At 47.2% G+C, this 27,127-nt stretch overlaps 1 protein-coding gene across 2 annotated transcripts in view; it reads left to right on the top strand.

The window, feature by feature from the left end:
* The first annotated feature begins 21,200 nt into the window (after positions 1 to 21,200).
* SCAF4 (SR-related CTD associated factor 4) overlaps positions 21,201 to 27,127 on the top strand; it is a 63,428-nt gene continuing 57,501 nt past the window's right edge. For both annotated transcript variants that reach the window (XM_075593898.1, XM_075593899.1), the window contains exon 1: positions 21,201 to 21,539. In XM_075593898.1, the coding sequence (XP_075450013.1) occupies positions 21,510 to 21,539 (30 nt within the window). In that variant the 5' untranslated portion in view covers positions 21,201 to 21,509. The remainder of the gene's footprint in view (positions 21,540 to 27,127) is intronic.

A 27,127-nucleotide genomic window follows, 5' to 3' on the forward strand; every position in this document is an offset into this window, starting at 1 on the left:
AACTAAAAAAACATATTTTAATATTAATAGCATTAGCATTATTATTCACACTGAAGCATCATTTCTTGTAATTATTACCATGTATGTTTTGTCATTTGGATGTAGCACTGGGCACCCCCTGTGTTTGCTGTATTTGTGTGCCACAAAAGCCCAGTTGCACTCTATGTGGCATTACATACAGTCAAAATTAGGTGGGTGTGGGCGTTTGAGCTTGCTGGGTGTGTATGTTAATATATATATATATATATATATATATATATATATATATATATATATATATATATATATATATATATAGTGCAGAATAAATGAGTTCTTCAGTATTAGGTGATACCTTTTTTATTGGACTAACAATTTATGTCATAGGACAAGCTTTCGAGAGTTATCCTCTCTTCTTCAGGTCAGCAATACTGATATACAAAGGATTCATTGGCTAAAACAGTGTAGAGAGAGGGGAAAAAAACAGCAGCTATTTACTGTAGATAAGGTAGGGTGTTAAGTGTTTGAAGCCAGGGGACAGTGTCAAAGAAAGGTGGGGAGGGGGAGGGATACTGGGGGGGGGGGGGAGAGAAAGTGTGGATAAGAATAGAGGCAAGCAGGATAATTACAAGCAATTTTGATAGGGTGTGAGAAAACCCATGTCCGCATTAAGTCCTTTGGTTTTGGTGTCAAAGAGTCTTATCATTCTGAGTTCAAATGTTTTCTGTTCTTGGGTGCTTTTAAACATTCCATTGAGGATTTTGATTTTTAGATCATTTATGGAATGATCTGGTTGTGAGAAGTGATGTCCCACAGGTGAGCAGTATCTTCCTTCTTCGTGATGGAGTATAGAGTGTCTGTGCATATTCATTCTTCCTTGTAGTTTTTGGCTGGTTTCCCCAATGTAGCAACCTTGGTCACATTTGTTGCACTGAATCATATACACTATATTTCTGGATGTGCAGCTGTATGATCCTTTAACATTGAATGTTCTATCGTTGTGACTGGCTGTGGGATCTTGGCAAATATGTGACGAAATGCGCCAGGACGTCGTAACGTACTGACGTCATCACGGAAGTTGTAGGCTGTCTCGAGGTCTGTCAGTTTTTCACTATAAGGAACAAGGTAGATGTGATGCTCTAGTTTTTCACTATACACGAGGAAAAGCAGAGGATACTTCCGGGCAAAACGGGGCTCTACTAACGGAGTTGGATGTTCTAAGATCTGAGTGCTGGGATTATGGTTTCGCGTCAGGCACATGGAGTGAAGTAGCTGACATCTGGATAGCTTCCTACTACATCGGATGGTGTATCAGTGTCACACTGTTCTGCCCGCAGACCAGGTTAACCCCCTATACTGAGGTGGAGAGTGAGTAGCCACGCACCCGCAGCAGGGGGAGGTTGGATTGGGTTGCGTGGGCTTGGCCAGGGGTACCAGGGTAGATAGGGTACTTGCCAGATCTGGGTGTAGAGAAGATGCCATAGTAGGTTCCAAAGCCAAGGGTCGAGGGTAACAGAGTTCCGGGTAGTAGGGGTCCAAGTGCCGTGTTCAAGGTGTACGAGAGGTAAGCATAGTCGAGTGGAAGCCAAGGTCGGGGAGCCAGAGAGGGTAAGTAGACGAGCCGGATCGATAACGAAGCTGGAACACAGAGAGAGCAAGGCACAGTATCCAACAGCACTAGGTAGACGAACTATGCAGAGCGCTGTCGGAGAGGAATCACAGGGGTAATAAAGTGAGGAGGACCAATGAGAGGAGGGGGCAGGGCAGAGGCAAGCCCAGGAACCCTTTGTGATAGGGCAGGGGTTAATGTCCGGGTTTGTTGGCTGAGACAGCCGGAGGGTGGAGCTACACTGCTTGTGCAGTGAATAAATTAAGTCATGCGGCGCGCCCCTGTAAGGGAAGTGGGCGCGTGTCCGGCAGAGACGTTGGCGGCGTGTGGGAGAGCCGCGGGGGGGCTGAGGGCCGGACCGCGATGCAGAGCGGGGGCGGAGGAGACCGCAGTCAGCGGGAGCGGTAGGTAAGGGCCGCGCCGAGGGCGGCGTGTGCCCAGACTCCTGACAGTACCCCCCCCCCCCTCGAGGATCGGACTCAGGACGATCCATCCAAGGCTTGTGGGGAAACTTGCGATGAAAGCGTCTGAGCAACACAGGAGCATGAATTTGGTCCACCGGAACCCAGGATCGTTCTTCCTGACCACCGCCTTCCAATGTACCAGGAATTGTAAACGACCTCTGGAAAAACGGAAATCCAGGATGACCTGAACCTCGAACTCAGGTTGTCCTTGTATGGAGATGGGTTTAGGCTTAGGATCTTTGGACGGAAAGTGGGTGCTCTGGATGTAGGGTTTGAGCAACGAAACGTGGATTGCTGTGGGTATCTTCATGGTCGGAGGAAGTCGTAAGCGATATTTGACTGGGTTGATACGCTCGAGAATCTCGAAGGGTCCCAGGAATTTGGGTGCCAATTTCGGGGTGCGAGTTTTCAGGTGGATGTTCTTGGCAGAGAACCCTTACTCCCCGGTTTGAATTCCGGTGCGTCTTGACGATGCCGATCGGCTTGAAGTTTGTACCTTTGAGAAGCATCAGCGAGAGTAGAGTGAATTCTCTTCCAGGAGTCTTGAAGAATGGATATCCGAAAGTCGGCTGCTGGTACCCCTGAGGAAATACTAGAGATGGGAAGACAAGCGGGGTGAAAACCATAGTTCGCAAAAAATGGGGATACTTGGGTAGATTCATTCTTATGTGAATTGATCGCGAATTCTGCCCAGGGTAGTAAATCAGTCCAATCGTCGAGGGTCTCGGATATAAAACATCTTAGGTATTGCTCCAGATTTTGGTTCATCCTTTCAGTCTGCCCATTGGTTTGTGGGTGATAACCGGAGTAGAAGGAGAGAGAGAGATACCGAGTGATTTGGAGAAGGCCCGCCAAAATTTAGAGACAAACTGAGAACCCCTATCGGAGACAATGGACGTGGGAATACCGTGGAGTCTAAGGACGTCTTTGGCGAAAACGTCGCCAGAACAGGAGAAGAAGGAAGAGCTTTGAGCGGGACGAAGTGCGCCTATTTCGTGAACCGGTCCACAATGACGAGAATTGTGGTCAAACCCTTGGAGGGTGGAAGTTCAACTATAAAGTCCATGGAAATGTGTAACGGAAGTAGAAGACCTGAAGGCTTGTTTCGAGCAAGCTTATTTTGGGCGCATATTGAGCAGGCACTCGTGAACTCCTGAACCTCTCTACCCATGTTAGGCCACCAGAAGGTTCTTCGGATGATATCCAGAGTTTTCTTAAAACCGGGATGCCCCGCAGTCCTAGAAGAGTGCCCCCACTCCAGAATTTTCCGACGGAATAGCGGCGATGCGTACAAAGTACCGTCCGGAATTTCTAAGCCCCTGGGAATTTGAGATTGAGCCTTTATAATCTTGTCCAGGATATCAAAAGAAGTAGCAGAAATGATTAATTTGGATGGTAGAATGGTCTCGGGAATCTCTTCCGCTCTCTCTTCCGGGGAGAATTGCCGAGACAGGGCATCGGTCTTAACATTCTTGGTACCGGGTATATAGGATAGAACATAATTAAATCTCGAGAAGAATAGTGCCCACCGGGCCTGCTGCGACCCCAAGCGGCGAGCTCCTTCTGTATATAAAAGGTTTTTGTGATCCGTAAGGATGGAAATGGGTACCCGAGTACCCTCAAGCGGGTGTCGCCATTCTAGAAAAGCAATTTTGATGGCCAAAAGCTCCCTGTTCCCGACATCATATTTTTTCTCGGCCGGAGAAAATTTCTTCGAGAAAAACCCGCATGGGTGTAATGTGTCTTGAGGTCCGGTTCTTTGAGAGAGTACCGCACCGGCTCCATACTCAGAAGTGTCCACCTCGAGGATGAAAGGGAGGGATGTGTCTGGGTGCCAAAGGATAGGTGCAGAAACAAAGGTGTGTTTGAGGGTCTCGAAAGCAGAGATCGCCTCGGGCGGCCAAATGGAAGGGTCAGCTACTTTCTTTGTGAGAACAGTAATGGGGCCCACTATGGAGGAGAAACCACGGATGAACTTCCTATAGTAATTGGAGAATCCGAGAAAGCGTTGATTGGCTTTAAGCGTACCGGGCTGGGGCCATTCCATTATGGCCTTCAGTTTCTCGGGATCCATGCTGAAACCCTTGTCAGAGATAATGTAACCTAAGAAGGCTGTGGACTTCTGGTGGAACAGACATTTCTCTAATTTATCATAGAGATGGTTAAGGCGAAGACGAGCGAGGACGAGCCTAGTGTGTTGTACATGTTCTTGAAGGGTTTTAGAAAAGATAAGGATGTCATCTAAATAGATGATCACGAAGACATTAAGTACGTCTCGGAAGACCTCGTTCATAAAGTCCTGGAACACGGCTGGGGCATTGCAAAGGCCAAAGGGCATGACAAGGTACTCATAATGCCCGCTGCGGGTGTTAAATGCAGTCTTCCACTCGTCCCCCTCTCGAATGCGGATGAGATTGTACGCCCCCCTAAGATCGAGCTTAGAAAAAATGGTGGATCCTTGCAGTCTGTCAAACAACTCGGAGATGAGAGGAAGCGGGTAGCGATTTTTGACCGTTATGCGGTTGAGGCCCCTGAAATCAATACAAGGTCGGAGCGTACCATCTTTTTTTTGACGAAGAAGAACCCCGCGCCAGCAGGGGAGGTAGAATGCCGTATAAAACCTTTCTGGAGGTTCTCCTGGATGTAGTCCGCCATGGCAGTGGTCTCAGGAACAGACAGAGGATATGTCTTGGATTTGGGCAAGATTGCCCCTGGGAGCAGATCGATGGGGCAGTCGTAAGGGCGATGCAGAGGTAAGAGGTCGGAGTAGGTCTTACTGAAGACGTCTTGGAAATCAGCGTATACCTCGGTGAGAGGGATGAGTAGGAGGTATCTCCACCCCAGCAAGAAGGGTTGTGGAACGGACTTGTTCCGAGGGATTCTGCCACTGGATGGGTACTTGATCTGTAAAATCGATGTGCGGGTTATGCCTCTGTAACCAGGGCAGGCCGAGGATAACTTGGACCACCAGGGAGTGAAAAACATCGAACGAGAGACGTTCGCAATGACCATCCTTATTAGACAAGGTAAGTAGTGGAGTCTCCAGCGAGATGAAGGCCGGGTGTAAAGGGCGCCCGTCAATGGCATCTAATCCTATGGGAGAACTCTTCTCGACCAGGGGAATGTGGATCAGAATAGCGAAACTCTGGTCGATGAAATTTCCTCCCGATCCCGAGTCGAGAAACGCTGAGGTGGACACATGGAAATCCGTACCCTCCAGGGTAACCGGTAACATTATCCTCTTGGGCAATTCTGTCTTGGAAAGGGGCGAGAAGGAACCATACCCAGGGAGAGCCCCACATTACTCACTGGGTATCCTCGTTTCCCAGCTTCAAAGGGCATACGCGTATCAGATGTTCTGAGGACCTACATTAAAAGCAAAGGCCCTCGTTCCTTCGACGAGACCTCTCCGCACCCCGAAGTTGCTGACTGCCAATCTGCATTGGTTCGGAAGTATCTGGAGGAGGTAAGATAGCTGGAGGGTTCCTGAAAGTAATAGAAGGAGGCGGAAAGGAAACAGGAGTGAGAAACCGTGGACGCTGGCGTTCGTGACGTCTCTGTTGCAGACACTGGTCTACCCGTATACACTGGGAAATCAATCCCTCCAGAGTCCCCGGCCGGGGTTGCGTCGCGAGTTCATCCTTCACCGGCTCGGACAGTCCCTGCCAGAAAACAGCAACCAGAGCCTCTTCATTCCACCGTACCTCCACCGTGATGGTCCGAAATTCCAAGGCGTACTTCGCTACGGACCTACAACCCTGAGACAGGTACATCAAGGAAGAGGCAGTCGAATCCGACGGAGTGTCGAACACCTGTTGAAATTCCCTCTTGAAGCGGGGGTAATCAGTGGTAAGTTCCGGCCATACATCCCAGGTAGGGGAGGCCCAGGACAAGGCGCTTCCTGTCAAAAGAGAAAAAATGTAGCCCACCTTGGCGCGGTCAGTGGTGAAGTGACTAGGGGACAATTCGAATTGGATTTCACATTGCGTCAGGAAGCCTCAACACGCATGGGAGTCTCCGGAGTATGGTTTGGGTGCAGGAATCTTTGGTTCCGCGGCGGTAGCCCCTTCTCGGATGGGTGGGGTGAAGCGCGGGGTGCGTGGTACTCTGGGAGGATTCTCCTGGAGGGATAGGTTAGAAAGTTGCTGCGTGAGGGTGGCTATTTGGTCTTCTAAAGTCTGACAGTGTTGTGCCAGAGCCGTCAGTATTTGATTCATATCAGGGGGGGTCAGCGTCGGTTGGGCTCAGCATGTCACGCTGTTCTGCCCGCAGACCAGGTTAAACCCCTATACTGAGGTGGAGAGTGAGTAACCACGCACCCGCAGCAGAGGGAGCGTGCCCGGAGTGTGGATTGGGTTGCGTGGGCATGCCCAGGGGTACCAAGGTAGTTAGGGTACTTGCCAGATCCGGGTGTAGAGAAGATGCCATAGTAGGTTCCAAAGCCAAGGGTCGAGGGTAACGGAGTTCCGGGTAGTAGGGGTCCAAGTGCCGTGTTCAAGGGGTACGAGAGGTAAGCGTAGTCGAGTGGAAGCCGAGGTCGGGGAGCCAGATAGGGTAGGTAGACGAGCCGGATCGATAACGAAGCTGGAACACAGAGAGAGCAAGGCACAGTATCCAACAGCACTAGGTAGACGAACTATGCAGAGTGCTATTGGAGAGGAATCACAGGGGTAATAAAGTGAGGAGGACCAATGAGAAGAGGGGGCAGGGCAGAGGCAAGCCCAGAAACCCTTTGTGATAGGGCAGGGGTTAATGTCCGCGTTTGTTGCAGGTGCACAGTATGAGGGCGTGAGACTGGGAGCTGAGACGGCCAGAGGGTGGAGCTACACTGCTTGTGCAGTGAATAAATTAAGTCGTGCGGCGCGCCCCCTGTAAGGGAAGCGGGCGCGCGTCCGGCAGAGACGTTGGCGGCGTGTGGGAGAGCCGCGGGGGGGCGAAGGGCCGGACCGCGATGCAGAGCGGAGGCGGAGGAGACCGCAGCCAGCGGGAGAGGTAGGGAAGGGCCGCACCGAGGGCGGCGTGTGCCAAGACTCCTGACAATCAGTTACCTACCTAACACCACCACCCCTCCTGCTCATACTACCATCTTCCATCCAGCCACGGATACAGTAAGTATCCTTATTCACTGCTTGTGTATATCTACAGCAATTACCTGGCTTTCTATCCTCCTGTAGTCTCAACTGGTTTACAGATTGTCTCCCTTGAATGCTTTTTTACTATTTGAAGTGAGTGGGCCACTCTCCGTTTTTTAATAAATTGTCAATTTTACAAACAATATTATGCCATGGAGCTGGCACTTCTTTTTGTCTTTGTTTTATAGATTCTCCTGATCTGGCTAGATCAACCAAGAAGCAGCCTACTCCACATTGTGACTGACAATTAATCTTTGTATCTGGACTTTTTTTCCCTCATCTATTTCCATCATTTGGACTGGTTTGTTCTCTGATATTCACATTATATGGTTTAATTATTTAATTCTCTAATTGTTTTAATTATCAATTTAGTATTATTATACAAGCACTATTTGATTATTTAATAATTGTGTCCAATTTATATATATATATATATATATATATATATATATATATATATATATACAGTGTTCGACAAACCTATACATTTGCTCGCCCCGGGCGAGTGGATTTAACCCCCGGGCGAGTAGATATTGGCCCAAGCAGCACACGTTTGGTACTAGGTGGCGAGTAGATTTTTTTGTGTGGCGAGTAGATTTTTTGGTGATTTGTCAACCACTGTATATATATATATATATATATATATATATATATATATATATAGCCATGCATAATAATGGTATATTGCTTTCCTCTCTGTTGGCAGTAAGTCCTGGTAAGAACAGGTATGCCAGCAGTAGTTATGGAGGTTTTCCCTCATCCAATGGTGATGTGCCCTATGTATGGAGGGGAGTGGCTGTATGCTCTGAGTCCCTGGATAGTGACATCAGGGATGCGCCTGCCTCCTGAAGTATATAAGGCACAACACAGTTAGTTCGAGCAGTGTGTTCTAGCAGTGTTCCAGCAGCTGTGGAAAGCTGTTAGGAAGTTGTATTGCCTGCATAAGGGATTGTAGGAACACTTTTGTGACCCTAGTGACGTAACTAGCGGTCCAGGTTGACCAATCAGCCTGTCTAAGCCACTCTGTGTCCAGGGACCTGGCACAGAGAGGATCTCCCTAGGAGAAGAGGGGATCCCACTTCAATTTTTGAGGGCGTACCTGGCGAAGGGACAGCACGGAGAGATGTGCGGCTAGAGCCGGCAGCTGCATGGGGCAGTCTGCTACATCACCGTCTACAATAAAGATGACCTTGTTAACGATACCCCCACTGTGTGAGTGTGAAGTTACTCCGCAGTGGCAGTCACCACCGAGAAGGAGTTCCTCACCAGGACCATCTCCCTGCGTGCACAGACCCTGATGAGGTGGAGGCGCTGCACATGATGTAAGTTGAACTCGCACCCACTACCTCAGCTACCTGTTCTGTTGAAAATCCCCTACTAACATCAAGCGGGAGAATCAGGAGTTCTGTTGCCTACAGGTGCACCACCAAACACACACGTAATGGGAGTTGGTTATTAAAGTACCCGGGCCAATGTGAGAGTGGGGGGGGGGGAAACCCGTTACATATATATATATTGTATATGTAGCCCCCTTTCCTTATGACTAAGGGAACTACGCGTGCTGATATACCTGTTCGCTCACAGGAGGCCTAAAGCCTCCGCCACTGGGAGCCTGGGGTGAGCTCTCTCTCCTCTTGGTACAGCGGCTCCACCTATGAGGGATCCCAGCGTTGGCAGGATAACTCCTCACAGGAACCAGTAACAGTAATAAGTGATACACACACAGGTATATAACTAAGGTTTACTGACACACGCACACATAATAACAATAATGATAATAATGCCCCAATGCAATACCCACACAATACCTAACACCCCGGTGTGGTTCCCCCAAAGTACTGAGGGTGCCCTAAGCATCTAAACACCGGCGTCGTTAGAACAGTCCCCACCCAGAATTTGAGGTAGCGCTACCCCCCTTGTGTGATGATGGTGCACGGTTTGTACCTTCCTGGCTACGACCAGTGTATAGTCGGGATCTTCTCTTAGCAGAGCCGCATCCATGGTCCCACGATGCGGGGTCAGCAAAATCCCTTCACACCTTGTCACGGTCCGCCTTGAGAGGCGAGCCCCAGCTGGGGTGTCTCACCTCTCCAACGACGCTGTGACTTGATTCATGAGTCTCTAAGAGGGAGTGTCCCTATCTAGGGCCTTCCCTGCAGCACTCAACTGTGTGGAGGGATCGGGGCCTAACTGGGGCCTTAGGGTAAAGCTCTGGCCTAGTCCAGTGGCTTACTTGCTCTCTGGACACGTCCTCTCCCCTTGCTGCCCCCGTCAAGACTGACGCGCGGTCCGTTTTTACGCCAAACTATCTCCCTGCTTCCTCCTGCCTCACATTGGTCGGCTGGCCCCACAAGATCCCTACCTCCCTAAGGATCCTGGGACTTGTAATCCTGCGGCCGCATGTGCGGAGCTAAACAACATGGCCACATGCACACCTGAGCTTACACTGCACATGCTCTATTCCCTAAAATGGCAACTCCGGCGCTCCAATCACCCTGCAACCTCCCTCCCCACACTGGAGGTAAGGGGGAGCTTGGATATACCATATTTCCTCGATTCTAAGACGCACTTTTTTTTCCCTTTTTCACGTGTCTGAAATAGGGACTGCGTCCTAGAATCGATGTACTCAAAAAAACACACACAAAAAAACAGCCAGGGGGCGCTGCAGAAGCCACAGCAGCTTTCAGCGTTTGCCCTGCGTTTCTGCCACCCCCGCCCCCCACACAGAGGAGCAGTGTGTCCTGTTGCATGCCCCGCGACTCTGCCACCAAACCCCCCCCTCCCTCCAAATGCTGGTCCCCAAAGGAGCAGTGTATGATCGGCTGCATGTCCAGCGCTCCCCCCTAGCTTGCTCCAAGTGCCGGTCCCCAAAGGAGCAGTGTATGTTCGGCTGCATGCCCCGCGCTCCCCCCCTTGCTGGAATTACCGCCCCCACACAGGAGAGATTGATTCAGCAGTGTGTGGCTGCATGCCCCAAAAGCCCTCTGTCTGCCTCTGCTACTCACAGCTGTGCTGCCGGCACCACAAGCCCCCCTCTCTCTCTTCCCCCTCTCTCTCTTCCCCCCTCTCTCTCTCTTCCCACTCTCTCTCTCTTCCCCCCAACTCTCCCTCCCACCCCCCCCCTTCTCTCTCTTCCTCCCCCCCTCTCTCTTTCCTCTCTCTTCCCTCCAACTCTCCCTCTCTCTTCCCCCCCTCCCTCTCTCTCTCTCTCTCTCTCCCGAAAAAAATTCTGCACATTTAATATAGTGGGGGTTTTTTCCTCAATTTTTTTTTATTAAATCAAGGGTGCGTCTTAGAATCGATGGCGTCTTAGAATCGAGGAAATATATATATATATATACACACACACCCCTTTGACTCTGATGTAGTCTGATGTCACAATGTGACTACTTTAAAAAAGGAGCATTTTATTTTAGCACAAGAATACAGAGTAGAAACAGAACGGCTGGGTGGAAGAGCCTTAGCAGGTGTCAACAAGTTTTGCATTAGGTCAGTCCCTTGGCTGATAAGTCCCTTTTTATAGGCATTGATGATTGTGCTTTGGGAGAGATCAGTTTCCTTTGAAATTGTGGATTTAGCATCGTAGCTAAAACATAGTGTTTAGGCTGCGGTCCCAGTAATGTCTGTGACACGCGCGCCCGGCAGGGGGGGGGCGGCGCGTGCACAGCGCTAACCGCGATCTGAGGGGAGAGAGGGAGCTTGTGACGGGAGGGGGCGTGGTCGGGGATTTGCGGGGGCCTGCCCATTACGTCAAGCGGCTGGTTCGCCCTCATTGGGTGAACCGCTGGTGGGGGCGTGGCCACGCCTCCGTCGCAAGTTTTAAACTCAATTTCATTGAGTTTAAAAAATCTTGCAGTACGGCGCGGCTGCACCTTCAGTGTGAAGGTGCGTACTGGGCCCTTCCCCATTGAGGGGCGGTGCTTACACGCACAGAGCACGCCGCGCCATGCGCTGTGGCAGTGACTGGGACCGCAGCCTTAGATTTAAGTGGTATTGTTATTTGCTATACACTGTATAGTGGAGGGTTTGTGCCACTTTTTTACCACCCATAAATTATTTTGTGTCTGGTTGTAGCAACTTCCAGCTTTACATTGCAACGCCAGTAACTAACCTCACACTGATGAGACACAAAAGGTCAAAATGGCTGTCTGTGAGGAGGTTTCCTGGCTCTGCACTTTACCCAGGCTGTGCTGAAAAGCTGTGTAAGCGGGAGGCATAAGCGTATAGGGGTCCATGTTAAAATGGACAAGAAGCAAAAAGTGACACACTGTGTGCTCATTTACATGGTTATTACCCAGAATCCTTGACCACATTGGAAGCATTGTATGCTAAGAGATATTGGGGAAACTCAGGGTTGGAGACTTGTCTGAAACATGTGAATGTGCGCACAAGTGGGATTTTTATTTGCTGTTTAGATTAAGATATGCATGTGACCCTTGAGTCTTCTTAACGATTCCTGCTGGATATGCTCCTCCTGCTCCTTGAGCTTTTTTTCAGCATCTCGATGAGGACTTGTTCGCAACCGGCTACCCATGTGGCCTCTTTAAAAGGTTGTCATCCTCCCCTCTTCTTATGTCATGAAATACAGTATACTACAGCTGGATATTGCATGTTTATGCTGTAGAAGCTGCTCCAACATGTACAGTAGAAAGTTGAATTCCACTTGGATACAACCTCTTGCTTGAACTGATGGTAGGGCAATATGGGCCTAGTAATTATGCCAATTCATTACGCATTCTGCATGCTGCGGAAGAATAACAGAAGTAGCCACATATCCTGCATGTTACTGCCAGCATCTTCTGCACAGTTCTGTAATATTTCAAACACTCTGTACAATCAGGTTGATGGTGTGCATGAAGTAAGATTTGGGCCCGTAGTTGCCAAGACAGAGTGCACGTACTCTACAATGTTGGCGTGGTTAGCAGAAATGATAAAACCTGGATGAATGTCCAAGGGGGTAATTTTTCAATTACATTTTGTTGTTTGACACCAGCGTATGTCTTGGTGATGCCAGCGACACACAGAGCAGTTTGCAACTTGTAACTGTTAGGTAAAAATCATATTTCAATTGTTTATGTCCAAATCATCCCTTGCTGTGTCTCTTAATGTAATTCAACTTGTAACACCTAGGCAGAGACAGGACAACAGCCTGTTTTAGAAGTACCATTTGCTTTAATATGCCTCACATGTACTAATTGAGTTGGCTCGGCTGAACCTAAGTCAGTCAGATGACTTGTTAGCTATATAACTACAGACCTAGCAGCTTTTTGCCATGTACAGTAGCAGCCCATATTTAAAGTAGCCTGTTTTAAGTAGCATGCAGTGTGTGTTTAAAAGGGAGTTCAAAAGGAGTGGACAACACAACACCTACTGGTCCTGATTCCTGAATTTGAACTACGCTGGAAAGGAGGATATTATCTATACCGGACTTCACATCTCACTACTAAACTACTGCTGTGATGCCGCCTTTACTATTTATATTTCTTGTGACCTCACTTCTTCTCAAAGTACTCACTTCTTCTCAATGTACGCACTTCTTTCTACCAGCCTCATCATGTCTCTAACTCTACTCATATATCTCCATCTCTCCTTCCTTCACCACTTCTCAGTTCACATCAACTTCTTTCTTACATGCGCCCTCTGTCACTACACAGCTATACCCCCTGCACCAAAACACATCCCTACAAATCCTCCTCACACATTCTCTTCCGTTCCATGCTTCTCCTCCTTGCTTCTGGGGATATATCTCCCAATCCTGGTCCCTGTCTTATTTCTACATGCTCTCGTCCTCGCCTCCCACATGCAATTTCCACTCCTTCTGGTGTCAACCCCTCTAACCTCATACCCATCCCCTCTCACTCTTCTCTCCCTTTCTCATGTGCCCTTTGGAATGCTCGCTTCCTTTCCAACAAGTTCCTTTCTGTGCCTGACTTCTTTTTCTCTCACTCTCTGCTCCTATTTGCTATAACTGAGACTTGGCTCACTCAGTCTGACTCTGCTCTGGAAGATGCCCTCTCTTATGGTGGCCTTTCCTTGTCCCACACTCCGTGCACTGATGGCAAGGGTGGAGGCGGGGCTCCTGCTCTCTTCCCTCTGCCGTTACCGAACCATTCCTATGCCTCCCACTCTTGCTTTTCCCTCCTTTGAGGCTCACACTGTCCAGATTTTCTCTCCTCTCCCTGTCCACGTGGCAGTCATATATCACCCACCTACCTCTACTCACCCCCTTTCTGTCTTTCTCTGTCACTCTGAATCCTGACTCTCCTTCTTTCTCTCCTCTGACTCCCCTGTTCTTCTCCTTGGGGACTTCAACTGCCATTGATGACCCCTCTCTCCCTTGGTCCTCCCGCTTTCTCTAACCTCTTCTGTTGGCCTTGAACAGTGGACTGCACCCAGCACCCACAAGGATGGCCACTACCTAGACCTGGTTTTCACTAAAATCTTTTCTCTCTGATTTCTCCATTTCCCCCCCTTCCTCTCTTTGACCATCGCCTCCTCATTTTCTCTCTCGCGCTTCTCCCCTCCATCTACCCTCATTTCTGCAGAGACCTGTGCTCTACTGTATTAATCTTCCAGCTTTTGATTCCACTTTACGCTCCTCCCTCAGCCCTGCTCCAGACCCTGACAATTGGTCTAGAACTACAACTTTGCCCTATCCTCCTCTTTTGATCTACACCCTGGCTAAATTCCCACACGTGCATGCTGCATTCCTGCACTCTTCAGACTTACTTCACTACAAATTTATACTATCCTGTTTAAACTCTGCCCTCTCTAAGGCTAAACAAACCTGCTTTTCTTCACTAATCAACACACACAAGTCTAACCCACGACCGACTCTTCTCTGTCTTTGACTCCCTACTTAAACCACCCTCAGTTGCCTCTTCTTCCTCCTCCATCTCATCTCTGGACTTTGCTGACTTTTTCAAAGAAAATGTGGAATCTATATGTCAGGACATCCCCTCTGTTTCCTCCTCCCATCCTACAACTCTTATTAACACTCCTCCTGCCTTCATTGACTCTTTTTCGCTGTCACATAGGAGGTAACTGCTGATCTCCTTCTCCCTCTACCACTTGCCCTCGACACCATTCCCTCCCATCTCCCAAACCTCTTGCTCCTACTATAATCCCTACGCTCACACACATTTTTAACTACTCCCTCTACTCTGGAACCTTTCCCTCCTCCTTCAAACATGCAACAGTCACACCATTACTCAAAAACAGCAAGCTTAACCCTTCCTGACTTTCTAACTATTGCCCTGTTTCCCTCCTGCCTTTTGCCTCTAAACTCCTTGAACGTCTTGCATACATACAATGGAACACAAACTACAGACAAAAAGCACATTTACTGGGAGTCTGGGGTAGAAAACTAGACTGTTCTAGGTGCAGGGAACTTTAAATAAAAGTTTTCCCCTAACCGGGACTTAGCCCGAAATCTCCTGGTTCCCAAATCGGCGTGAAGTTCCACACGCCACCGCTCCCTTCTCTTTTGGGAACTTGGACTCTTTCTTGACCGCGTTTTAGTACCAAACTCCTGGAACTAAAATCGTCTTGCAATCCCAGTCGCGACCGCTACGTTCAATCCTCAGATCTTGGCCACCAAAAGTCAGGACTTAGAAACTTTTTCCGGCGTTGACTTTTCAATTGTAAAACTTGGCCGCCAAAAGTGGGACTTAGAATATTTTCCGGGCAGACTTTTCTGAAGCCGGTTCTCTGCTATTCGCTCAAGAGCATGAAAGCCTGCCCGCTCTTCTGGCGCTGGAAATCTCTCCGTTCATTGGCTTAGGGGTTTCTTATAGTATTTTGGAGTTCATTCACAAAATGCTACAGCCAATCAGAGCGTGGAAACGTTCTAACAGTCAATCAGAGTGATGCCGGTCTGGAAGCCGGGTTAGCGGGGAATCTGAATCTGCCAAGGGACATGCTCGAGTTTGCCACCTCCGTCCCTTACTATTCAGATGTCACCCGCTGGGTCAAGCTCCTCCAGGTCTGGTAGGATAAATGGCAGCCCGGACGACTGCCATTGATCCCAGGACGTGGGTACTTGAGCATTTCCCTGTTACCCAAATGGCGTTCACACCTCAGGCATCCTCTGGTGGCTTTCATCTCCGATGTCCAGCAGCCTTGCTTGCACCAACTTGGTAGCCTGTCTGAACATTGGTTCTGAAAGTCCCAGCTCATATACAGTGCACCACAGTGTATACCATATTAAACACAATGTTGATAAAATATACTTTTAATACATCCTTAGTCTCTGGGTGTGGGAAATAGAATAGAAAGCTGCACTTTATTTTCTACTAGCCTTTATTCCCCACACATTATCTAAGAGACTTGGACTGGACTCTGAGTCCCCTCACAACCTTATATTTATGGTTGGAGTGCCCATGAACCCCAATAAGGGTTCTGGGCTACCTGGGCATCTCCCTTTACCTAGGGACCCCTTATAGTTACAGGGACACTGTACATCCCTATGCCCCATTTATCTTTCTGGGCTATGCTGAAGCAGGGAACCCTAGCGGTGAGTCGCACAAGGGGAGATATTGCCGGGACAATGTGTCCACATGTATCCAGGAATCATACTTGATTCCGGGGTACATTTTTAGGGGAACTGACAACTCCGGGCCCCAACTGCCTAGGCACATTCCGACAACAATTTCTCCCCAAAACCTCCCTTGAAACTCATGCCCTATCAATCCCTGCTTGCTGACACCCCTGGAAAGTCAAAAACACAAAAATTATTTATTAACGCAAATGACAAGTTATGCATTAAACAGTACTGGGCTCAAGAGCTGACACTCCCGAACCCTTATACTCGGATCAGAGGTAACCAAAACAGGGCTTGACCTTTTATTAAGAGCCTGGTTACCCCCTCACCATCCCACTGCCTATCTGAACAAGCTCCTCACCCCTACCACATGCAGCATTTATCATCTGAGATCTGACTCCAAGAGTGTTCATGGTCCCACGGTTCAACAAAGTATCCAGCCACACCTCCTTCTCCTACCGTTCACCTCACAACTAGAACAACCTGCTGGAGACTCTAACAGCTGCCACCAGTCTAAATTCTTTCAAAACTAAAGCTGTCTTACATTTTAATCTGGTCTGTAACTGTTACATACGCCTATAATATATATATTATTTTTAACTGTGCATGCAATGTCTTGTATATAATGTATAACCCTGCTCACTTAATGTAACTGTATCTGTGACCATGAATTTGTCATCATAACTCTGTGCCCAGGACATACTTGAAAACGAGAGGTAACTTTTAATGAATTACTTCCTGGTAAAACATTAATAAATAAATAGGTATATCATTTATTTCCTATAATCTATTGGGACTACCCATGTTACCTCTTCAACATTGTGGAGGAAAAATTATTATCTGATATTTTTAACAATTGTAAGTGTTTGGTCAATGTGTTGCTTTCTATAAGGTCCAATTGCTCATGTGTGAGTTTTTTATAATGTATTTGTTTTCAGGGTCCAGATATTGCATTTCAGAAATGGGACATTAGTGGAGGGCTTTGTTATGACATGAACCATGGAGCACAAGTTTGAGTTTTCATTGATATGTGGAATGTCCTCATTCTCCCCCCTTGTGCTTCTTGTTTTGGCCAAAGAGCCAGCCATGTTGTTTTGCTCATAGTCTGGTGAGTTCATTGAATGTCCTTTTACTTTACATGTCCCTGGTGTATACGGCAGTTTTTGCACTATGGACACAATATACTGAACGAGGGATGTATGTTTGAGTGGTGTTCCATCAGAGGGAGTATACTGATGTGTCTGCCAAAATGGTAGAAATTCTGTGAGAGCATTACATACCCATGCTGAGTCTGAGTACAGGACAACTTCATGATTTCCCTGTACTATTTCAAGGACATGTGTGATAGCTTCCATTTCTGCATATTGGGCAGATTTTATCTTGCATGACCATGAAATTGAGTGGGGAACAGTGTTGAGGATCAGTGATGTGAAGACCAGAGCCATCTAGATAAAAACAGGATCTGTCAATGAACATTTGAATAGCTTGTTCAGGGGGCAGTCGCCTCCTGTGGCATTGCTTTGAAGAATTGGATTGTGTTAATGTTAGGTGTAATATCACATTCATGTGGTATTCCACTCCTACTTCTCTTACTGTGCACCCCACAACTGGAACAATCTACCGGAGGCTCTCACGGGCGCCACCAGTCTAAGTTCTTTCAAAATTAAAGCTGTCTCACATTTTAATCTGGTCTGTAACTGTTAGATGTGCCCGTAACATGTATTATCTTTAACTGTGCATGCAATGTGTTGTATATAATGTATAAACCTGTTCACTTAATTTAACTATGTATTTGTAACCATGTATTTGTCATCATAACTCTATGCTCAGGACATACTTGAAAACGAGAGGTAAGTCTCAATGTATTACTTCCTTGTAAAACATTTTATAAAAAAATAAATATGAGTCCATGAGCTGGGGCTGAAGGGTGCGGTTGTTTAGTCGAGTTCACAGTTCCTAGGTCCAGGCAGGAGAGAAGCAGAGTAGTCATTGTCACAGTTCCTAGGTCCAAGCATTAGAGAAGCAAGGGTGTTCAAAGGCAGGCGGGGGTCTAAGGCCTGTTATATAGTGCCTGCGCTTGCTGGGCCGTGCTCACGCTACGGCCTGCGCGCCACCCACCAGAGTACCGCGCCCTCTATGGGGTAGGCCACAGTAGCCGTGTGTGTGTGTGCGCGCGCGCGCAAAGCGCGATGACGCGTCCGCTGGCAGGGAAGACTAGAATTGTGTCTTTCCTTGCCGCAATCACGTGGTGTGCAGGCAGCCAATGTCAGGGCAGATAGTGTGGACCAATAGGAGTGTAGATCTTGTAGACCATCATGGCCGCACCTCCCGTGCATCCCATTGCTCCACAATAGACCGCAGATCGCGGCTTACGCGCGTGCAGCAGTGAGCACTGGGGCCGTGGCCTAAGGCCGCGCTTATAGCAACGGCACATCAAAACAAGTGTATTGAATCCGTCACGTGCGCCTATAGTTGGAGAGGTGCGACGACTTGACCGCGATCGCTGGAAGTCAATGAAAATTTATTTTTCAGAGACCAGTGTGACGTCAGCGGCCACATGAGCGGTTCAGCCAATAAGGGCGAACCGCTCACGGCCACGGCCCTGCCACGCCCTCCTGTCGCCGTCTCTTGTCTCTAACACTGTAAGCAAAAATCGGTGCTGCAACGGCGGCAGATGATGTTACGCTGTTGCGTCGCCGTAGCAAGGACTATAAGCGCGGACTAACTTTCCATCCTTGACTACAGAGGGATACGACTGGGTAGGGAACCCATTTAGGCCCGCTTCATCTGACTTCGATTTTACAATATCCAAAGAAGACTTTGCTTCTATTTCAACTGATCGCAGTCTTACAATCAAACACGCCGTGTTATCTCTGGATATGTTCTGGATTTTTGTTAGAGAAGAATATTGTGAAATGGCAAAAACAAAAGCTTTGACAGTTTTGATGCAGTTTTGTACATCCTACTGTATTTATGGGAGGTGGGATTTTTGACACGAGCACTAAATGCAAAAGAAAAGAGAGAAAAACTCAACTGTATTGAAGATGAAATGAGTCTGCTTATCACGTCTACGTCCTAATATCAACAAAACCAAAAAACATCAAGCTCACGTGTCACATGAATATTAGTTTTGTAAGTTTTATTGGTAACAAAAATTGATTTTGACTTATAATTTTATTTGGTCAATTAGGTACATATAAAAAAAACATTATTTTTATAATAAATGTATATATGTTTAGTTTTGTTTTCAAACCTAAATCCTTATTCTCCACTTTAATTTTCTATCCAAAGATCCCTAGTTCGAATCCCGGGCGAGGTGAAACAGGTGGGCGAGTTTCTTTACCCCGTTTTCCCTCTGCTCAGTTGGCAGTATATGCACTGAATGACTATTTGGTCTCAGTTTCTAGCTGTAAGCCAAAAATCCATACAAAGTATACACTGTAAACTCTTTGGGGCAGGGACTCCTTTTCCTAAATGTTACTTTTATGTCTGAAGCACTTCTTCCCATTATGTGTTTTTTATATGATTCTAAGGCCCAGATTATGGTGCTGGCGTCGCGGGGTGCGAGCACCCGGCAAGCACTCTGCTGTATTATCTTATGAGACCTACCCCCGTGCCTACAGGCGTGTTGACGTGGCCACGTTTTGAAAATACAACAAATTTTGTATTTTCAGGCGGCTACCGGGTGACGGCGGCGCACGTGAGCTGGTTTAGCCAATGAGGACAAACCAGCTTCGTGACGCGTCCGCCACGCCTCCGCAACGAGTCTACGATCTCCTGCAGCCAAGTTCACAAATCGCTCGGGCTGCAGGAGTGCACGCGGTGGCGCGTTCGTTCTCACGCGGCCGCACAGGGACAATAATCCCCGCCTAAGAACAAAATACTAGGATGGCGCTCTCCAACAGACAGTGATAAGTGATAGTAATTATTGAAGATACATCAAATTAATGATCACAGATCCAATAACACTGTACATGGATAAAATGTGATCATTGTCAGCGAGACCCTGTTTTGTTTTATTATACATCGCCTTTGAAGAGTGGCCCTCTTGTAAGTGTACACTCTAGAGGATGGGGTGTTATTTTTAATTCCATTTTATAAAGAATGTTACAGACTTTTGCGCTATGGTGTTTCTGTTTTTTCTTCGACCCACACACAACACGGCATCCGTTGACATTGCCACAGACTGTGATTTGCCTGTTTTTACTAACTGTAAATGAGTAATGTCAGTATAACCATTGGAGTTTGATTAGCTGGTTTACAATACCAGTATTTGCATACTATACTATTGGTGTCTTTTTATACTCTTTTTGCATACTGCGATGGACGTCCTCCACTCCCTCATCTTTCTGGAACCATTTATGATTCTGTCACGTGTATTACTGCTATGAAGCGCTATGTACATTAATGGCGCTATATAAGTAAAGATATACATACACACACACACAAACCATGGAATTTAAATTTTAGTGTGTCGCAAAGCAAAAATGATTTTCCAGAAATGTGCCACATGCTGTTGAGAAACACTTCTCTAAGGTTTATAGTCCAGGAGCCGGAGATAGCATCAGGCCCCATAACACCAACATCTCCGACCTAACAATGACACTGGTCTGCAAATTCTGCAACAACATCTCTGCATGTCACATGACAGGCCTGAGGAATAAGGCGGGCATTATTGTCCCTGCGCGGCCGCGTGAGAACGAGCGCGCCATCGCGTGCATTCCCGCAGCCCAAGCGATTTGTTAACTTGGCTGCAGGAGACCGTAGACGCGTTGCGGACGCATCGCGAAGCTGGTTCGTCCTCATTGGCTGAACCAGCTCACGTGCGCTGACATCATGCGGTAGCCGCCTGAAATATACAAAATGTGTTGTATTTTCAAAACGCGGCCGCGTCAACGTGCCTGTCCGCCTGTAGGTGCGCATGCACGGGGGGCAGGTCCCATAAGATAATAAAGCAGGGTGCTTGCCGGGTGCGTGCACGCGCGCGACACAGGCACCATAATCTGGGCTAAAAGACCCAGCTCACTCTGCTAGCTGCGCGCTTACGCACGTCACTCATATTTGGCAATGGGACTTTTCAGTCTGGAAACGACTCCCCTTGGCGAAGTACAGCGCTAACGCTGATGCAACTCAGGGAGAGAACCGAAGTTTGTGATTTCGTGCAGCAGCAGCGTCACGTGTACTTCGCCAGCCAATGGATTAAAGAGGATGATGTCTTCCCCTGTCCCCGCCTACTGTCGGTTTTATTCAGTCTGCTGGGGATGTTCACACCGCCCATGCATACAGAGGCAAGCCACCGCGGACGCGCGCACGCAACGTTGGGTAGTAGGCAGAGTGAGCTCAGCCTAGGGACAGCGCGCGCCCGAGAGCAACCGCGAGCCCCTGTCTGTGACGAGCTTGCGCTCCCGCCCCTGGCAGCTCCAGCGCGAGCTGGAAGTTGATGACGTCACCCAAAAAAAAAAGAGAAGGGCGGAGAGAGAAGGGACAGTCCGTTCCCAGCGTGCTCTGCGCGGCGTCGGCCATATTGTTCCGGAGAGGTAGCGCGCACCCGCCATCTCTTTCTCCCGTGCTGCGCGAGTTGAACCGGGACCGAGAGGATTCCCTTCCCTCCTCCTCTCCCCACATGCTGGCGCGAAATTACCGGTCGTAACGGGTCTCCCGGCGCTTCTTATTCCAGGACCTTGAGGGGGGGGAAGAAAAGAGTTCCCGCCTCCGGGACGCACAATCTCTTCCTCCACCTCCCCCTTTCCCCTCTAACTCCCTTCTCCTCAGCGGGCAGAAACATGGACGCGGTGAACGCTTTCAACCAGGAGGTGAGGGGGGGGGGGGGGCTGAGAGAAACTCGGGGGGGAGGGGTGTAAGGGCACAGACAGGGGCGGGGGGGATCTGTGTGTCCCGTTACCCCGGGAGTGGAGCACAGGCCTGCGCGGACACGTACACGCGGGGAGCGCGGCCTCCTGCGCACACTACCCGGGCCTTTGCATGGAATGGGCTCACTATACAGACCCCACACGTCGCTGTCATTAAGGGGGGCGCTGTTGTAAACCTGTCCCTGCTGGGAGGGGGTGGAGGGCCGTGAAACCTTTTGCTTTGCAGACCTCCCTCTCCCACCCAGAGACGGGAAAGGGTTAGGACATGCACCACCACCCACCCTCCCCCGTGTATGTGATCCTGCTGTTGTGAATAAACCTGACACATCCATAATAATCCTCTTAACACCACTGCAAAGGGCAGGTATCCTGAGCCGCAGGCCATTTCCGTTACGTTGGGCGGCTCCTGGGGGTGAGGAGGGGGGAGGTGTCTGCTTGTTGGTATATCAGGGAAGGGGGAGGGCGTCAGGGTTATTGTCAAATAATAATAATAACAACAATATAAATACTGCAGCACTGACATTTCGGTCACAAGCTCCGGCCCCATAGACCTCCTTGGTCCTCTGTTTGTGTTGGTGACTGGGACACGGGCAGGTGGCGTCGTGGCCAAAGTCACAAGCTGCTGAGACTGGTATTTGTAGCAGATTTACCTGCCTCAAGGCCAGCATTGTATTGGTTGCGTTAAAAAAAAACATACACGTGTCGCACACGAATAGATTGGGTGTGAAGGAATACACGTTGGTGTTATGCAGGGCTTGTTTTGTGGGGGAACAGAGTTATATCTGTTATTTTTGAGGTCAGCACCCTTTTATAAATTTTTTGGGGGGTGTGGAGGATGGGAGAAACCAGAAATTTCATAGCGACTTGGATTAAGAATGGGGTTGACATATCTGGGTATGGATAAATGCTGTTTATACCACAATATATTATTTTTAAAGCTGGATTTTTGTAGTTTAGTCTAATCTAGCACATCTTTTCCTACAAAAACACCACAGAGCGGATAGGAAGTGTGGCTCTGACACACCTTAAATGGGCCTTGTAATGTATTTCCCAATATCCAAAATGTCATGTTATTTTCAGACTGCATTATGTATGCACAGACCAGCAATATAGTTATCATAGATGAAATGTGTATTTTAAACCTCACACAGTTGCTTCTATTTCATGAAGTGATCTCTAACCTTCATTAATATTTTTTTACTGGTTGACTAAAAGGTGAAAACTGTATGCCCTCTCATAATTTAGTGTCTAAATGCAGTATATTATATGTTGGGTAGGACATGATTTTGAATTGTGTGGCGATTTGGGTCAAGGGTTAACAATGTGCATTGCATAATATGTAGTAAACACCAGGTTCTGTTAATGTTTACAATGTTATTAAGCTATCCCTAAAATGGCACAAAAACCAGCACACTTATGAGATCCTTGTGCAATGTTCACAGTGGTACATATCTTGCCAGTTGTGGTACTGATCATTCTTGCAAATGTGATCTGAAGAGAAGAACTTTCAGGGTGGAGGAATCTATTAAAGGATGTGATTACCATGAAAGCGCTTTCATGGTTTTGTAGTATAACTGAATGTAGCCCCTTGAGTCACTTGGCAGAGTTACTATACATACTGTATATAGAATGGCACCTGTTTTGCATGGTAAGGCACAATAATGTCTGCGTGTGGTAACAGGTAATAATGTCTGCTACCCAAAGGAAAATCTTGCAAAATTATCCTTTGCTTCTTCTTAAAGGACTTATATCATTTATCAAGATTGGATAAAAATGTTGGAGCGCATATCACTAATCTATTCTAAATAATGTCTGCTACATCTGTACATGTATGCACGATCTTGAGTATCACCTGCCATTAAGTGTATTTGATATAACTATTTAATTTTTAAATCCGTGCCCTCTTAGTCTTACACACTGATGCAGCCAAGAATTCTATTTCTGATATCGGTTGGGTTGTAGAAAATGAAACATAATCGAATATACATTGACACAAAAAAAGTTGTATCCCATATCTTTTTAATGTGGCAACCCTCCATTAGATTCACACATTTTTATTCAGGCAACATCCTGGAATGTTTGTTCTGTTGAGAGAGAAAAATCTGCCTGCTATCTACTTCCTAGTTTGAGGTTCCATGATTAAGAAAAACAAGTCCATTTTGGTGTGCTTTTATTGAAATGTGTACAGTAAGTTGAAAGAACTGACTAAAAAGGCAAGCAGATACGTATTGTGCTACGCACTTTACTAATGGCTATATAATTTTTTCATAAAGAGACACTGAGATTGGTAATTTACCGGATCACAAGATTAGGCAAAATTCCTTAAAAAAAAAAAAAAAAATCTTTATCATAGCTTTACTGAAATATTATTTTGGTCCTAGCCCCCAAAAGACCAAAGTGTGCTGATGTAAGCGACTTGGATACGTGATTAAATCTAGCTGGTTAATGGCCTTTTTACCAACATCAGACAACTAAAAGTATTTCATTTTCTTACAGTTGGGTTGTAAACATGGTGAGCTAAACGGGGGTTCTCTTTCCCCCCCCCCCCTTCTTTTTTTCTTCTGGGAACTATTGGGGGATGTTGCAGCATTCAACCATTCTGCTATCTTTATTGGCTATCTGATTTTAAAGGCAAGGCGGGGGAGACATTCCTCATTGAGGCCCAGAAGAAAATTAATATTTAATTTATACAGGCTCAAAGGCAGCTAACAAGTTTCTGTAACTGTAGTTACATATGTATGTCTTTATGGCTTTATTTATATAGGGCTATTAATGTACATAGCGCTTCACAGCAGTAATATGCGTGACAATCATAAATAACAAATAACACATACTGGGAAGAAGTGCTTCAGACGTAAGTGACATTTAAAAAGAGTTCCTGCTCTGAAGAGCTTACAATCTAATTGGTAGTTAGGAAGAATGTACAGACACAGTAGGAGGGTGTTCTGGTAAGTGCATGAGGTGGATAGTATCAGCCAGGGAGCTACTCTTATGCTTCGTCAAGCAGTTTAAATGGTGGATATTGAGTGGAGGGCGTTCCAGGGGTGTGGGAGAGGGCTTTAGATACAAAGAGGGTCCCGGTAGAGCAACATTTGTTCAAAGGCGCCAAATAGATTTCTTAGTGTAATTGTTCTGTCACCTACCAGGGATTTTACCATAACATGAAGTCAAGATATGCTGTTTATTAATACATGTTCATGGTTGCTCCGTAAGTATCCTTATATTTGTAGAAAGTAATGCTGTCCATGAAGAACAGAGCACATTAGAGAATAACTCCACAAGAAATGGGAGAGGAGAAATTCTGCCCGAGGCCATCAACAGTGTTCCCTTGTGTTCTGATTGCAGGAGTAATCAATCCTTGCCAAAGAAGTGGTGTGGGATTTTATATATATATATATATATATATATCCATCTCTATCGTGCATCAACTGTGAGTTCCAGGTGGGATTGCTGCTTGAACACTCAAATTATATATTCCTCATTCATGATTTTTAAATGGCGTGTCCTCATCCTTGGTTTGGTCCACGTCATTCTGCTGATTGATGGCATGTGCCTGTTTTTTTTTTATAAATATTTGTGTGAATATGTATAGGGGCACTCTTGCTGGTAGGTTCGACCATAGTTGTAAAATATACTTGTCTAAAGTGAGAGGTAGTTGCCATCATGCAGTTGAAGCTGGGATTCCAAGTTAAGGCATTGTGCCCCAAAATGAAAGCATATAGAAAAGCGTTGATTTCTCCGGAGGGCAGATTCTCTGGTTTTAACCACATTCATTAAGAAGACAGGGGGTGCTAAGAATCGACGAGGTTAAACACACAACTGTCATTCAAACCTTAATCTGGCAATTTAAAACTTCAGTGAAGCATCTCTGCAAGAACTTGAAGAGAAGTTTGAAAAGATTAAATGTGATGGTGTTAGACTTGTTGAAGTAAATAAGAAGACAATATGATGGCCTCCATTGAGCTCCAAGGCAGCCACTGACTTTATTGCAGCGTTACAGAAAATGACTGGATCAGTAGAATGGAAAAACAGCGGCGTATGAAAAAGTAACAGAATCCTGAATCGTCATTCAGTTGACAAAAACATGCTTCAAATCCAAGTGTATGCCCCAGCATAAAATCACACAGACCATTAAGTGGAAGACTGCTACCATGAAATTAGCCAATTTAACAAGCAAGGAAATTGCCACCTCACATCATTATGGGAGAGATTGGTGCACATCTGAAAGACTAAGGCCTCGGCCAGGGTGGCGCTGAGCAGGTGGGTGCTCTCACACTGGCTGCTATGAAACACATTGAGGCAATGTGTGTGGCCAGCGTGAGCAAGCGCCAGCTCGGCGCTTAGCTGCTTGCAGAGCAAGCAAAATTGAATTTGTCGTCCGCACCGAGTCACATGAACGGTTTGCCCAATGAGGCCGAAACAGCTCCGTGACGTCATGGTCGCGCACACCTAACTGGCCACAAATCTCCCGGCTGAGCAGGGAGCGTGACGTCACCGCACATGAGCACCAGCTCGCTCCCTGCCTGGCCACGGTCCCAATGCCTTCTACTGCGCTGTGCATACAGCACCGCCCCCCAATGGGGCTGGGCCCAGTAGGTACCTTCGCGCGGAAGGTTCAGCCGCGCTCTTCTGCAAGTTTTTGCAAATACAATTTTTGTATTTGTGATGGTGTGGCCACGCCCTCCGGCGGTTCAGCCTATGGGGGACAGCCAGCTGCGTGAGGTCATGGCCATGCTCCAAAAATCGCGGTGAAGCGCTGTGCACGCGCCGCCCCTGCGCGCTACAATGTACACTAGGACCTCGACCTAAGGCTGCGCTTATAGTGACGCTACGGTTGCTGGAAAAGGCAAATTGAAGTGACTTTCGGCGATCGCAACCAATCCGTTGCGTCACTCATACTATAAGCGCACGCGGCGGCTTCAATAAATTTGTTTTTAAGCGGCGTCGCTGTCGCCGGCACTATAAGCGCAGCCTTAGGCTGCGTCCTCGCTTATTTAAAATCAATCTGTCAAGCCACTCCCACAAGGCATGCACTTGAGCGTTCACGTACGCTCTCCCAAGCTAGGTGCTTGGGGAGACAGAAAATTTGATTTTCGAGCGTGCTGAAGGGTAATATAACCCTTCAACCTTCAGCGCCAGTCAATGTGCACGCCCCATGCCACACTCTTAACCCTGAGATTTGTCACGCTTCAAACCTGCTTTGGATATTCTTCTACAGACGCTTGGATAGTCTGAATCTTTGGAGCAGCGTTCCTATTTCTATTTATCCATCTGAACATTATATGAATGTGAAGACCATTAAAAAGACAAACAGTTTTATTTTTTTCCACCTTCACAATAAGATAAAACATGTAAAAAAAAAAAAAAAAAAAAAAAAAAACAGCGGTGAGAACTTTCTGCACTATTACTTTCTAAACTGTTAAGGCGGGCAGTCTTTAATCAAGTGTTTTTTTATTGGCTAGGATATAAATCACTCATTACAGATTCCATATCGATTTTATATCTGTATCCTTGACCAATTAATTCATAAT

The sequence above is a fragment of the Ascaphus truei genome, chromosome 3 (assembly GCF_040206685.1).
Source record: "Ascaphus truei isolate aAscTru1 chromosome 3, aAscTru1.hap1, whole genome shotgun sequence".
Classification (NCBI taxonomy): Eukaryota; Metazoa; Chordata; class Amphibia; order Anura; family Ascaphidae; genus Ascaphus; species Ascaphus truei.